We start from the raw sequence: 13333 nt of genomic DNA on the forward strand, positions 1-13333 counted from the left end.
CTCTCATTTTTAGATGGATAATCAGGTCCAGAGAAGTTATACAATTTTGCTAATGGTGAAGACCTAGATGAAGAGAGATCAAGTCTTTTGATTCAACTTACTGTATCAAATACATCAATCTGCTACAATAGCTAGAACACATGGAATAAAGAGTGGCAAGTATGGGAAGGCAGAAGAGACATAATTTAAAAACTAAAAGAAGTAAACAGGAAGCTACTACATTAGTGGGATGAGACCCTAGGAGCTCTGCATCACCAATGCATCTGCAACATCGGGAAGGCTTCACATACACTGCTGGCCTCAACCAAACAGAAGCGCTCTAACACAGATGCTCTACAGCAATTTACAAAGCTAAGCAGGTGACAAATTATCTTCTAAACATAATTCTCAAGTGCTGGTAAACACAGAACTTACATGTGAGAAGTATGCTAAACTGCTTGTGCTCACAGCACTAATGCCAAAGGCAACATAGAAATAGACCAACTTTTAGCATATTGAATTTTGATGTTAAAAACACAAAGCTAAAAAATCTCCTTCTTTCTAAGCAACTACCATCCGCTAATTTAAATTATAATTTTCTTCTAAGGGAAGAGCAAAACTGTTATACACAAGTTAGAAAATAAAAAACCGAGCCAAGTTAGAAAATAAAAAGATTTGTCTTTCTAGATATTGATGTTAAATCTAAGATAATATAGTTAAATAATTATAAAGAGCAATGGCTAGAGATCTTACAGTGCTTGACACATGGAAAACATCAACAGAAAGCAGCAATTTTGCTATAAGAGATAAACTGTCTCTAATTGGGGATCTCAACTGTTAAAAATTCTCCTCTGTGATTTCAAACAATACAATGTAAAACTCACATTGTAAATGTAGTCTTAATCAAATAACCCACATGAGTGAAATACAAACTTATAATTATATATTAAGTCTATTTCAAATTACAGTAATTAACTGAAATATAAATACTTCAAAAAAACCAGCTAATAAGCACTGGAATGGTTTAATACATTACCAAATATCTGCATAATGGGTATTTTCTAGGAACATTTAATAATGTGAGAAATTCAATAGTGTTCCACTTCATTACAAAAAAATTTTTAGTGTCTTAAAAGATAAGTAGTGCCCTAGTAAGATAAAATAAAATTTAAGTGTACGCTGATTAAAGTAAGGTAAAAATAATTCTATGCAAACACAATACTTCCTGATGTGAGCTTTTCTGAATAATCTAACTTTGTGCAGGATATTTTAAAAGGAGATTTAAAAGGAGATTTATGGATGTGTCCTTCCCCCAGAGTTTCATAATGCCTCTGAAATGCAGAGTCAAGATTGCATCTGTAATAGTGTTAGCAATTAAGGTCAGAACCACATGCTTTAGTTCCTAAACTATCTTGAGGTGTTAGGAAAGAATTTCAAGAGACCAAAATCTACAAGGTAAAATATGAGAGGTGACCAAAATTAGATTTTAGAGGTAAGATAGAAAACCCAGGGAAATAGCATAGTAGAAGTTCAAACACAAGAAAACGCATGTTATCTCTAAAGGTACTACTTGGTCCTGATGAAACAAGCAGTACAAGCTGCAGGGTCAAGCTTCAGCCCATCATGCAGGCAGGCTGTTTATAAAGATTCTTCTTATCAGAATTAGCTCTAATCAAAAAGTCAGATCAACTTACTTGTCTTTTCCATGAACAAAAAGGGCGTATAAAGACAAAGCCCATACTCATACTTGTATTCCTAGTGCCTAGTTTGTCTATGGCACCTGGTAGGTGATCAAAAGCCATCTACAAATTAAACGTTAGGCCTATGGTTCTGTCCTTCATGAGTCACGCAGTAGAGAATGGGCTGGGAAGAGGTAGGCAGATGGGGAGAAGAAGACAAAGGGCGAAAGGGTGAGACATCTCAGATTAGTACAGAATAAAGTGGCAACGGGCAGAGACATGCTACAAAACTGAGGTTACTGGTTGAATCAATGCCCCCTGAGGGTGGTGAGGACACCTTCTGGAAAAAACTGAGATACTCAACAATAAATATTATTAAGTTAATCAATGGATTTGCTTGTTTTGTGTGGTTAATTCCCTATAAACCAATTAAAAACTCAAACAATGCACAGCAGAACTGTAGTTCTGGTTCTGGAAGAACTGGCTGGAGCAGTGACTAACGAATGAGGTGACTGGTCTTTCTGTTACTTTTAGTTCAGCAATAAAACTATGATAAAGAAAAAACACCACAAAAATTAAATATAAAATTTAAAATATCTGAAATAAAATTTGATACAAATACCCTCATAAAGGATTATGAGATGCATCAAATGTCAATATTATCTCTGGATGGTTAAGATTTTTTTGGTATCATTCTGGCTTGTTTTTTGGTGTTGTTTTAGATTCTCCACCATAAGATCATTACTTTTCTAATTACGACAACAAAAAGAACGGCCACAACTTTGCTAGTCATAGCTGTGACTAAGGATAACAAAGTTGTAAATAACTACTTTAATTAAAAGAAGAGGCTTACTCAAAATACTGCTTATAAATAAATGATACCTACAACATATGTATTTGTGGCTATATGTGTGTTAGGGGTGGTGAGTGGTGGACGTGTGTTTTAGTGCCCGTGGAGGCCAGAGCTCAACATTAGGCCTTTTCTTCTACTGTTCTCTAACTTACTAGTTTTCTGAGACAGAGTCCCACTGATCCAGCTGGACTGGCTGATCAGCAAGCCCCAATGATCTGCTTGTTCTATTCCCCAGCACTGGGCTTACAGACACACACCACCATGCCTGGCTTTTGAATGGGTGCTGGGGATCTGAACTGGGCTCCTCATGCTTGTGCAACAGCACTTTACTGACACAGTTACCTCCGCTGCTCTGACACAAGTATTTAAAAATGTATTTTGTAAAAGCACCATTGATAAAAGGATCTTTTTAAATAAATGCCAGCTAAAATGAAAAGCAAGCTAATTTCTAACCCCAGTGCCAAACTGGGTCTTAATCAAATCGACTCTTCTATATAGTATTTACTGGTAAAGCAATTACTGTGTTGGCTCACTGAAAAGGATCAAAATAAGACTTTTAAAAACAGTAAGTACGGTGTCTTACTAGCCATGCCAGGGCAATGTGCATGAGCTTAGTAAAGAGCCACCTTAGTAGCAGGAGATCAGCTACTTAGATGACCATCTTGTAAGCTTGCAGGTATAATGGACTGCATGAAGACTCCCTTAGAACAGCAGACTCCACTATGTTGATGCTTCATCTATAGCTCACTGCAGTGAAAATAAGTAGACAGCATCAGCAAACGCAGAATACTTCTTAAGATCGATCTCTCTCTCTCTCTCTTTCTAACTCTCTCTCTTTCACACACACACACACACACACACACACGTTAACTTCAGAAACTTGTATTTCTGCTTAAAAGAAATAGTAAATCCCATATTTTTAAACAAATGAAATTAGAGAGGTTTATTCCTCTTATTCAAAATTATTTCAATTAAAGAAGTAAACAAAGTATGAAGGACAGTTAGAAAGAGAAGAAAATGGACATCACTTTTCTATAAAAAGTAGTTAGAGTGCCAGGCAGTGGTGGAGCACGCCTTCAATTCCAGCACTTGGGAAGCAGAGATCTCTGTAAGTTTGAGGCCAGCCTGGTCTACAGAGCTAGTTTCAGGACAGGCTCCAAAGCTATACAGAAACCCTGTCAAGAAAAATAAAGTATTTAGAGCATGAGAGAGATATTCTATATTCTTACCCATTCCAGAGTCTTTCTTGGTGCCGTCTGAAATTATGTCTACATGATCAGAGTCCACATCATAACTAAAGAAATCATTCAAATAGGTCTTAGATCGCTGGCCACCAAAGACATATAGGCAACGATTTTTCTAAAAAACAAAACAAAAAAAAAAAAAAAGGAAAAAGGAAGGGAGTTGTCATGAAGAATTCAGAATGATCTTTCCAACTTTCCAGTTCTCTTAACAGTAGTTCCTAAGAGATCCCACATAACCTTCCCTTGCTTGGATGAGGAGAGGCAGCTCTCTTCATGCCACAACAGGCACTGCCGAGGCCCTGCACACCACCTATTAGGACAGATAGCAAGGGCTGCTGCCTTTGTAGGACTGTCAGAGAGCAAAAGGGAGCATAAGCGAGCAAGCAAGAAATATCATTGGATAAATCAAAACATAATGAAGGACAACCCCTTCTTGTGCTTGAAATAAAACACAGAGCTATTTATAAAAGTACCTTGACTTAGTTTTATTTTATAACCATATATTAGAATACTGAATTTAAAAGCAAGCAAAAATAAAATAAAAAAAAAACATCTGTATATAAAGCTATGACTTTATGTATAAACAGAATTCTCACCACAATCAGAAGTATAATACTAATTTTTAATTCAGTTTTTTGATAATATATCCTTATAGCCTAAGTACTAAATTAAAAATTAAACTGAAAGCAATTTTAATTTTGCAAATACTAGTGATTTTGCTGTTAGCTTTGACAACTGAAAAACTTTCACAGATGAAAACAAGTAATGTAGGGGCCGGGCGGTGGTGGCGCTCGCCTTTAATCCCAGCACTTGGGAGGCAGAGGCAGGCGGATCTCTGTGAGTTCGAGACCAGCCTGGTCTACAAGAGCTAGTTCCAGGACAGGCTCCAAAACCACAGAGAAACCCTGTCTCGAAAAACCAAAAAAAAAAAAAAAAAAAAAAAAAAAAAAAAAAAAGAAAACAAGTAATGTAATACAAATAAGACTTCGTCCTTAAAAGATAAATAAGTACAAAAACCAAAGTGACTAAGTAAAAAAAAAAAAAAAAAACAAAACTTAATTTGAATTAGATTTACCAGTGAGAACTCATGATTTGTCCTTTGTTTTAGCAAAAACAAATGTGTGTGTGTGTGTGTGTGTAGAAGACCCTAAAAATGACAGCAAGGAATTTAAAGTGTGATGTATATAAAAATTCATGAGCTCATAATTACAAGGCTTTTTACTACCTCACTGGTTAACTTTGGAAACTGAATTCATTAACATGCAAATCAACAAAACAATCAGATATCTATTTGAGATAGAGTCTTACTACAAAGCTCTGGCTGACCTGAGTGGCCTCAAACTCAGAGGTTCCCACTGCCTCTGTTCATATTAAAGGCATGTACAACCACAGCCCAGGTTGATCTCAAACTCATGGTCTGCCTGTCTTAGTCTCCAAGGTGCTGGGATCACAAGTGTGCATCATTAGACCTGGCCCAAGAATCATATGGTTTCATTTTAGAGTAACCAAACAAGTCATGACATAAAGAGGATGTTTTGTTGTTCTTTTTAAAAAAACAAAAACAAAACATAAAGAGCCACATACCTTTAATCCCAGCACTCAGGAGACAGAGGCAGGCGGATCTCTGTGAGTTCGAGGACAGCCTGGTCTACAAGAGCTAGTTCTAGGAGGGCTAGGGCTATCCACAGAGAAACCCTGTCTCAAAAAACCAAAAATCAAAATAACCAACCCCCCCAAAATTACAGTTAATAAGTGTAGAAGAAACAACAATACCAGAAAAATCACCATTTTGCAATAACTAATGAAATCTAGACAATGAATACCCATTGAATATCAATAGGTAAAGGTTACAGGAAATTTCATAATTGATCACTTGAACTAGTAATTCCTAAACTCACTAATATATACAAGAAACATGACATCATTAGGTGCCTCCTGACACCCTACGATCAGCCAGAGTAGTGATAAAGTGCTGGTGTGTCTCTACCTGGCTTCCCCAAAAGGATAGTGACTATAAATCAAGCCTCCAGATAGAAATGACTAGTTTATAAAAAAATATGATAGAGAACTACACTAAATAATGCAATCGGAGAAGTTAGAATAGAAAACATTGCAGATGTTTAAAAACTCAGAGTGAGGAGAGTGTGGAGCAAAGAAGGGCACACTGCAGTGCACAGGTGCACCCTGGTCTGGATCTGACAAGCCAGTTCTGAAAAGGAGAACAATATGAATGCAGACCAGCATTATATAATATTAATAAACTGCTCGACTATGATGAGTATGATAATAGTAACACCATTTTTAAAAGTTTGTATCTGTCTGTCATACACTCTAGTATCATTTATAGGTACAATTGTCCCTCAGTATCAGCACAGGTCCTCATCCTGATTCACAAATCGGGTGACCCCAAATCCCTTAGGATTTGTATATAACATACACATATCCTCTTAATGTACTTTAAATCATATCTACATTACTTTTAATACCTAGTATAGACTGTAGGACAGGAGAGCAGTTTTTAGTAAATAAAGGGTTTTTTTTAAAGCCTATACACGTTCAGTGTAGACAAAAAATTTTAAAAAATATTTTCAGTTCATGGTTGCTTGAATCTGTGGATACATAGCTCAAAGATATGAAAGATCTGCTAAATAAAGACATATTAGCTAAGGTCTTCCTGCATAATAAAATGTAATAAGCTCTAAAAATAATAGGGAATATAATTAAAGTAGGAGATAGATATATTAAAAATACAGACAATTTACTGATCAAACTGACAGATATGTACACTGAAATTCATTATTATCTCCTTTGTACTTCATATAAAGAACATTTTAAAACACGCAAGTTATATAACATGTGTTCTAATCCTTTGTTCACAGAAAGAAGGATCACCTTCTTCAAAAAGCTAAGGAAGATTTTTTTTTTGTTTTGTTTTTGTCAGTAAACTCTTGTTCTAATTCTATATAATCAGTATGTAATTAATTGAGAGTAGCAACAGAAAAAGTAATTTCAAAATTATCTACTAATTGCTAAGAAAAGTCTGCAAATGGTTAAGTCTTAAAAAAGAGAGCTAACTATCCAACAGCTAGGTAGTCAGTGAAGTAGGGAATAGTGTCTACCTTTATCTTCAGGTCACAATCACTTAGGAGTTCCTAAGTTGATGGAAATGACTAGATGACAGCTCACTGCTAATGTTCATTTCTAGTGGAAAACTTTGCTTTCTTACTGATTTTTTCCTATAAAGGTACACAAGACACAGAATAGTCTTACTGAATGGAACAGCATGCAATGTCCAATTCGAGACTGGATGTCCTCAGGGCCAGCGTTACAGGAGTCTTCCCGAAGAAGTTTCCAGGTTTGACACTGGCAGTTGAACGCAAACAAACCACTGAATTGTGGTTCACTAGCTCTGCTGTCATCTACGCTGCCATTACATGTCAAAATTCTACCACCGAAGGTGTAGATCATATGTTTTTCTGAGTCCATGCACATCTATGAGAACAAAGCAACAGATTAAACAGTTTTAGTTTGTTCCTGTCATATGTGCCAAAGTGAAATCAGTATGTATGTTTTCACATCCTCAAAGAAATCCTGAACTTTGCTCTTAATGATACTAAATACATCTCTTAATTATTGTACACACATATTATGATATTGTTCAGAAATTGAGGATAGGTTTCTAAATACCTTTTCAATTTTCATTTATCCCAATAAAAATGAATATACTGAGTTAAGTAACTTTGTTTTCTTGATGCTATGGTACATGATTTTTTACCAGAGCCAATGATGAATCATGATATACTGGGTTTTACTAACAATGCACACTGATCATAACTCTATGGATGAACTGTCATCATACACTCCTCTCCACATCCTCCTTAGAGGGAAGTATCTCTCTTTTTTTTTTTTTTGTTTTGTTTTTGTTTTTTTTTTTTGAGACAGGGTTTCTCTGTAGCTTTGGTGCCTGTCCCAGAACTAGCTCTTGTAGACCAGGCTGGCTTCGAACTTCCAGAGATTCGCCTGCCTCTGCCTCCCGAGTGCTGGGATTAAAGGTGTGCACCACCACCGTCCGGCTAGAGGGAAGTATCTTACTTATTACTTGTTTGGCAAGAGAGCAGATACCCAACCTGCAAACTAGAATGATTCAGCTAAACAAACCTCTACAATTATTTTACAAAACTCTTCATATTGTAAAATAATGCAACAAGCCAGGAAGTGGTGCCACACAACTTTAAGCCCAGCAAGGGGATCTCAGAATTCAAGGTTAGCCTTGTCTTCAGAATAAGTTCCAGAACAGCCAGAGGAAAACACAGAAACCCTGTCTCAAAACAAAACAACAACAACAACAAAAACCCAAAAGACATTTGCAAACTTGCCTCCAGACTGACTTCCATACCATAGGATGAAGAATTGTCTCTTTTTACACTATTAATTTAATTTTCACTGAATTAAGCTATGCAATGCAAGCCAACCTTTATTTTTACACTCCTTAAAGTAAAAACATAGCCTTCCACAAAACAACATATGAGGAAATGACTGTCAGAAAATAGTAACAAATTCTATCTCAAAGTCAAGCTGGAGCTCAGATATCAAAGCAAGGAGCACTTACAATTGAAGAATCTGGTAGGTACACAGAACAGCTGTGCTCTCGGTGAAGCACAGTACTAGCTGCTACAAGTCTGAGTCTCTTCTTCCATCAAACTGCTTTTGTCATAGAATCACTCTTTAATTTTTAAAAGCCAATTAAAAAAAAAAAGCACTTCAAAAAAAAGAAAGATTCTAGCAAAGAGGGAGAGAGAATTTGAGACAGGTCTCTACATAGCCTGGTATTGCTCTTTCCTTTTCGTGGTTTTTGGTGTGGCATTCATAACTGTCATCAGGGCTACATATAAACATTTTTTTTTTATTTTTCTAATTCATAAAAAACAGGAGGAGCAGAGTATCAGCATGAAGATTCTTCTCCACACTTCCAGCATACAGGACATGAAACAGAGATAACTTTATTTATACACTATATACATAGTTTTTTATTTGTTTGTTTTTCCGTTTTTCCAAGATAGGATTTCTCTGAGTAGCAGTCTTGGCTATCGTGGAACTCATTCTGTAGACCAGGCTGGCCTTGAATTCACAGGTATCAGCCTGTCTCTGACTCCTGGGTGCTGAGATTAAAGGTGTGCACCACCACCTCTTGGTCTGTTTATTTCTTAATAAGGGTCAATTATCAACAAATTTAAACTCTTGGCATCTTAATGTCGTTTACCCTGTTTAAAGTTCTTAATTTTTTATTTTTAATTCTATACTTTAAGCATTTATTTTATTTTAAATCATGCATATGTGTGCCTGTCTATGCATGCGCATGTGCACATGTACACAAGGTGACCCAGCAGCTCAAAAGAAGGTGTCAGATCCCCTGGAGCTGTAGTTACAGGTAGTTGTGGGACACTGGGCATGGGGCTCGAAACTGAACGTGGATCCTCTGCAACAGTAGCACATGCTCTTAACTGTCCAGCCATTTCCAGGCTCTGTTTTATAGTTTTTAATGTCTTAAAAAATGGTTATAAAAACTTATGACAAATAGTGATTTTCATAAAAATTTGTACATCGATTTGAAAGACTAGTGGGTGTGATGGCACATGCCTTTAATTTCAGCACTCAGGAGGCTAAGGCAAATGTCTTTGAGTTTGCTGGTCTTCATAGTGAGTTTCAAGACAGTTAGGGCTACAAAATGAGAACCTGTCTCAAAAAAAACACAAACAAACAAAAAACCTTAACTGATTTAAAAACTGGAAAACTATTTATCTACTCTTTCAGGTTACATAATTCCTAAAGCCCAATAAACAGTACATGGCCCAATTTTCTTTTTCTACATTTTACAAATTATCTCAGGTAATTGATACTTTATCAAACTAGAGGATTCCCTGTTATTTAGTCCGTAATGCATAACTTAATATTTGTTCAGGGCATAAAGTCTTCTGGGTTTTTATATCACAGGCTTTGCAATACTAAGCCAAATCCTGATTTCTCCTGGTGGGAGCTGATCTACCTTCAGGAAAGCAAATCTCCCTGCACTGCTGCTGCTGCTCAGCACTGTATTTAATGTGCTCTCCTCTCTGCAGATCCTTGTGAGGAGGTCACTGAAAGTATGTTTTTGCTCTGTCAATTACTTGGTCCAGAAAGGAGGCCAAGACATGGAGATCTTCAATTTTTTGTCTTGTTTTTCAAGACAGGGTTTCTCTGTGTAGCCCTGGCTGTCCTGGAACTCACTATTTGGACCAGGTTGGCCTTGAACTCACAGAGATCAGCCTGCCTCTGTCTCCTGAGTACTGGGATTAAAGTCAAGCACCACCAACTCCTGGCCCTAGTAATTTCTAAAAGTGTTTATGTTTAAAGGGCAGTTCGGTCAGATCTTGAAAATCTGGTTCACACTATCTTTTAACATGCTGCTCTCTTGTCTCCTGGCACTTGCTGCAGTCTCACAAAGGTGAATGTGATCATAGGGCAGCACTACTGACAGATGCTGTAGACTTTCAGCGGTGTGGCCTTTGGAAAATCATTAGACCATTAAGACTGTGAATGCAAAGACTGAGACTCAGCCTGCCCTTCTCTTCTGTGCACCTGTTCACGTAAGTAGTCTGGTTCTGACACATGACTGTACTAATGTGTGCCCTTACCATAATCCCAAAGCAATAGTGCCACCTGACCTTAGATTCTCTACAACTATGAACCAAAACGTCTTTTCTTTTTCTTTATTTTTGTTTTGTTTTATTTTTGTTGTGTGTGCTTATTTTTTGAGACAGGGTTTTTCTATAGCTTTGGAGTCTATCCTGGAACTAGCTCTTGTAGACCAGGTTGACCTTGAACTCACAAAGATCCGCCTGCGTCTGCATCCCAAGTGCTGGGATTAAAGGCCTGCACCACCACCTCCCGGCTGTCTTTTCTCTTTATAAGTGCCTCAGATATTTTATCACAGCGATAGAAAGTCAAAACAACAGCAAAAGTAGATATACAAACAGTCTCCTTTTAGTTTTAAGTGGATTAATAACTCTGTCTGACTAAAAATAATGTTTTAAATTTAGTTTTATTCATATGCCTTAGAGGTAGCTGGCTGGTAAGCTTGAGTCACAAGCCCATTCACCCACTGAGCTATTTCATCAGCCCTCATTTCTTTCCTAAGTTAGTTTCTTTCACCTACTCTTACCATTTAGTGATCATGTCTGTATTGTTCAGTTTATACTTTATAGTTCTCTTCAGTGTCAAGCTTCAGTATGTTGTTAAACTGTTAGAATGCTGAAAAGCAATTCTTAACCACTTTTGTATGAAGGAAAGTACTTTCCCCTCTACTATTTCCTTTAAAGTAGTTTTCTAAAGATCTGGTGTTGGTTGGTTACTGTTTATAATTTTTCACATTTAAGTGAGTTGGTTTTCCTTGGACCCAATAGTTTGCAGAGAGTTCTATGGAAGAGGGACAGTAGTGTTTAAGGGCCCTGGTGCAACTGAACAGAGGTGTGTTTCTATAAAGCCATGTCTTGTCTAACTTTAAGATCTCATCTGGTTTAGCGAAGGTCTATCTCAAGGTGTCTTTTTAGAATTACAGCTGTCTATTTTGATTTTGTATGCACATGTTTAATATACCTGGATGTGGGCATGCATGTTCCAGATGTCAGAGAATAACTTGCAGGAGTCAGTTATTTCCTTTCATGCTGTGGATGCTAGAGAGCAAACTTGGCAACAAGCACCTTTACCCAATAAATCATCTCACTGACTGGTTCTCAAGATTTGAATTTCCCTAGCTCACTGACTACTGCAAAGGAAGCTAGTGTCCCCACCTATCAAAGTCTGTTTTCTTTTTAGAACACTGCTCTCTTAAACCTCTTGGGCTTTCTGACACTGCTACAGGTTAATGCTCTGCCTCCCCTGTTACTGCTCTGCTCTGACCACTTAGGATTCTGCTGTACCACTGCAGGATTCCCCCCATATCTCAAGTGTCTTCACTGCAGTGTGGGCTTTAGCACATATACCAGGTTTTTCTGTTTTTTAAAATTAAACTTAGGGGTATTACGACCCTTCTCTGGCTCCCAGTTTTTCTGGACATGTGATTTACATATGGCTTTTAAAAACCTTTCTGTTGGAACTCTTGCTGTTCTTGAGAACTAAGCAAAACAACAACATGGGAAGTCTGAGAGCTAAGCTGCCATATGCTCACCAGAAATTCAGGTCTTTTCATTTCAATTCCTTTAAGGTTAATATTCAAAATGGAAAAAATAATTTTTAAACGTGTCTTTATCTTGCCCTCATTCTTCTACATTTTAAATGTTAACTATGAAACCCTAAAACATCATGGCACTACAAATAACGTTTGAAGTGTCATGAATACAAGTTAATAAGTTCTAACTTGCAGTTTTATTTACATGAAATCAAATGTACACTGGAGGCTTAGACAGGTGCTGCCTGCTCAGCATCATAAAAGTATAATTGTTTGGCTGACTTAGGACCAAATTCTGGTTTCTCCATCTCCCTGGTTCTCTTATACCAAGTGACCAGTTGAAAACTTAGCATTATTTATCTAATAGTAGCCAACATCCAAGGAGCATCCCGTTTTCTCACTCAAGACAAACAGATGCTATACACAACTGTAAGCTATGGCCAGACTATGCCATAGCTCTCCTATTTTCAAACCCATACAAGTAATTTTTGCAAAATTCAGTATTTTTTGGTAAAATATTAGCATTTTTGATCAAAAGAATAAACTGTTCCCTAACAATATCATGTGCTGGCATTCTGTTCTTAGATGATCAGAATCAGTCTAACTTCTTGGACTTCTTTTTCCCAGAACAACACAGGATGCCAGGAAGAATGGCTTTGGAAACTCAGCCATAAAGACCCTGTACAAGTTCCAAACTCAACCAGAGGATCCTAACATTTTTATTTTTCACCAACGGTACTTGATGGATATAGCTCTTCATCATTCTTTTATACCAGTCATGCATTAACAAAAACATGAAAATAGGATCATTTCAAAGCAAGGCAAAACATTCTATAAAGAAACAATAAGTAAAATCCTGGGCCTCAGCTGCAATGTAAGACTTTAGGCCAAAGCTGGAAAGCAGCACAGCTCTATCACAATGCCAGCTGATAAAGTGAAACAGATCTTATTTCTCCCACAGGCTGAAATCTGTTGTAAACAGGTCAAATGAGTAAAACTTCCTATGTGAACAACAAAGCAGTTACTGTTGTCTTTGACTATGATAGGGATGATGAAGAAACAATTGTCTTGTCCATAACACCATTACATGCGAGTTTCAACTTAATCTAGAATGTGCCAAATTTTACATAGCTTCGTATTAAATTTCTGATTACATATAAGACAAAGTATATTTTAGTCTAACTCTAGATTTTAAACTTATTAGCAAATGATTTTAAATTTCAGGAAAACAGAATAAAAACATTAACAGGGTAAATTGAACTGTTATAGTTTATATATATTTTAAACCTTTAAAATTGTTTTTCCTATTATTGCTTCATCTATTTGCTGTACTAAAGTTTTAAATAGGTTAACAATTCTATAAATATTAACAGCT

General features: G+C 36.7%; 1 protein-coding gene across 2 annotated transcripts in view; it reads right to left on the bottom strand.

Annotated features, from left to right (window-relative positions):
• The window catches only part of Mkln1 (muskelin 1), a 122668-nt gene that overhangs the window by 29969 nt on the left and 79366 nt on the right, over positions 1–13333 (bottom strand). For both annotated transcript variants that reach the window (XM_057762666.1, XM_057762674.1), the window contains 2 exons: positions 7026–7247; positions 3741–3870 (listed from right to left, as the gene is read on the bottom strand). In XM_057762666.1, the coding sequence (XP_057618649.1) occupies positions 3741–3870; positions 7026–7247 (352 nt within the window). The remainder of the gene's footprint in view (positions 1–3740; positions 3871–7025; positions 7248–13333) is intronic.

This window comes from Chionomys nivalis, chromosome 1, assembly GCF_950005125.1.
Source record: "Chionomys nivalis chromosome 1, mChiNiv1.1, whole genome shotgun sequence".
In the NCBI taxonomy this organism is placed as follows: domain Eukaryota; kingdom Metazoa; phylum Chordata; class Mammalia; order Rodentia; family Cricetidae; genus Chionomys; species Chionomys nivalis.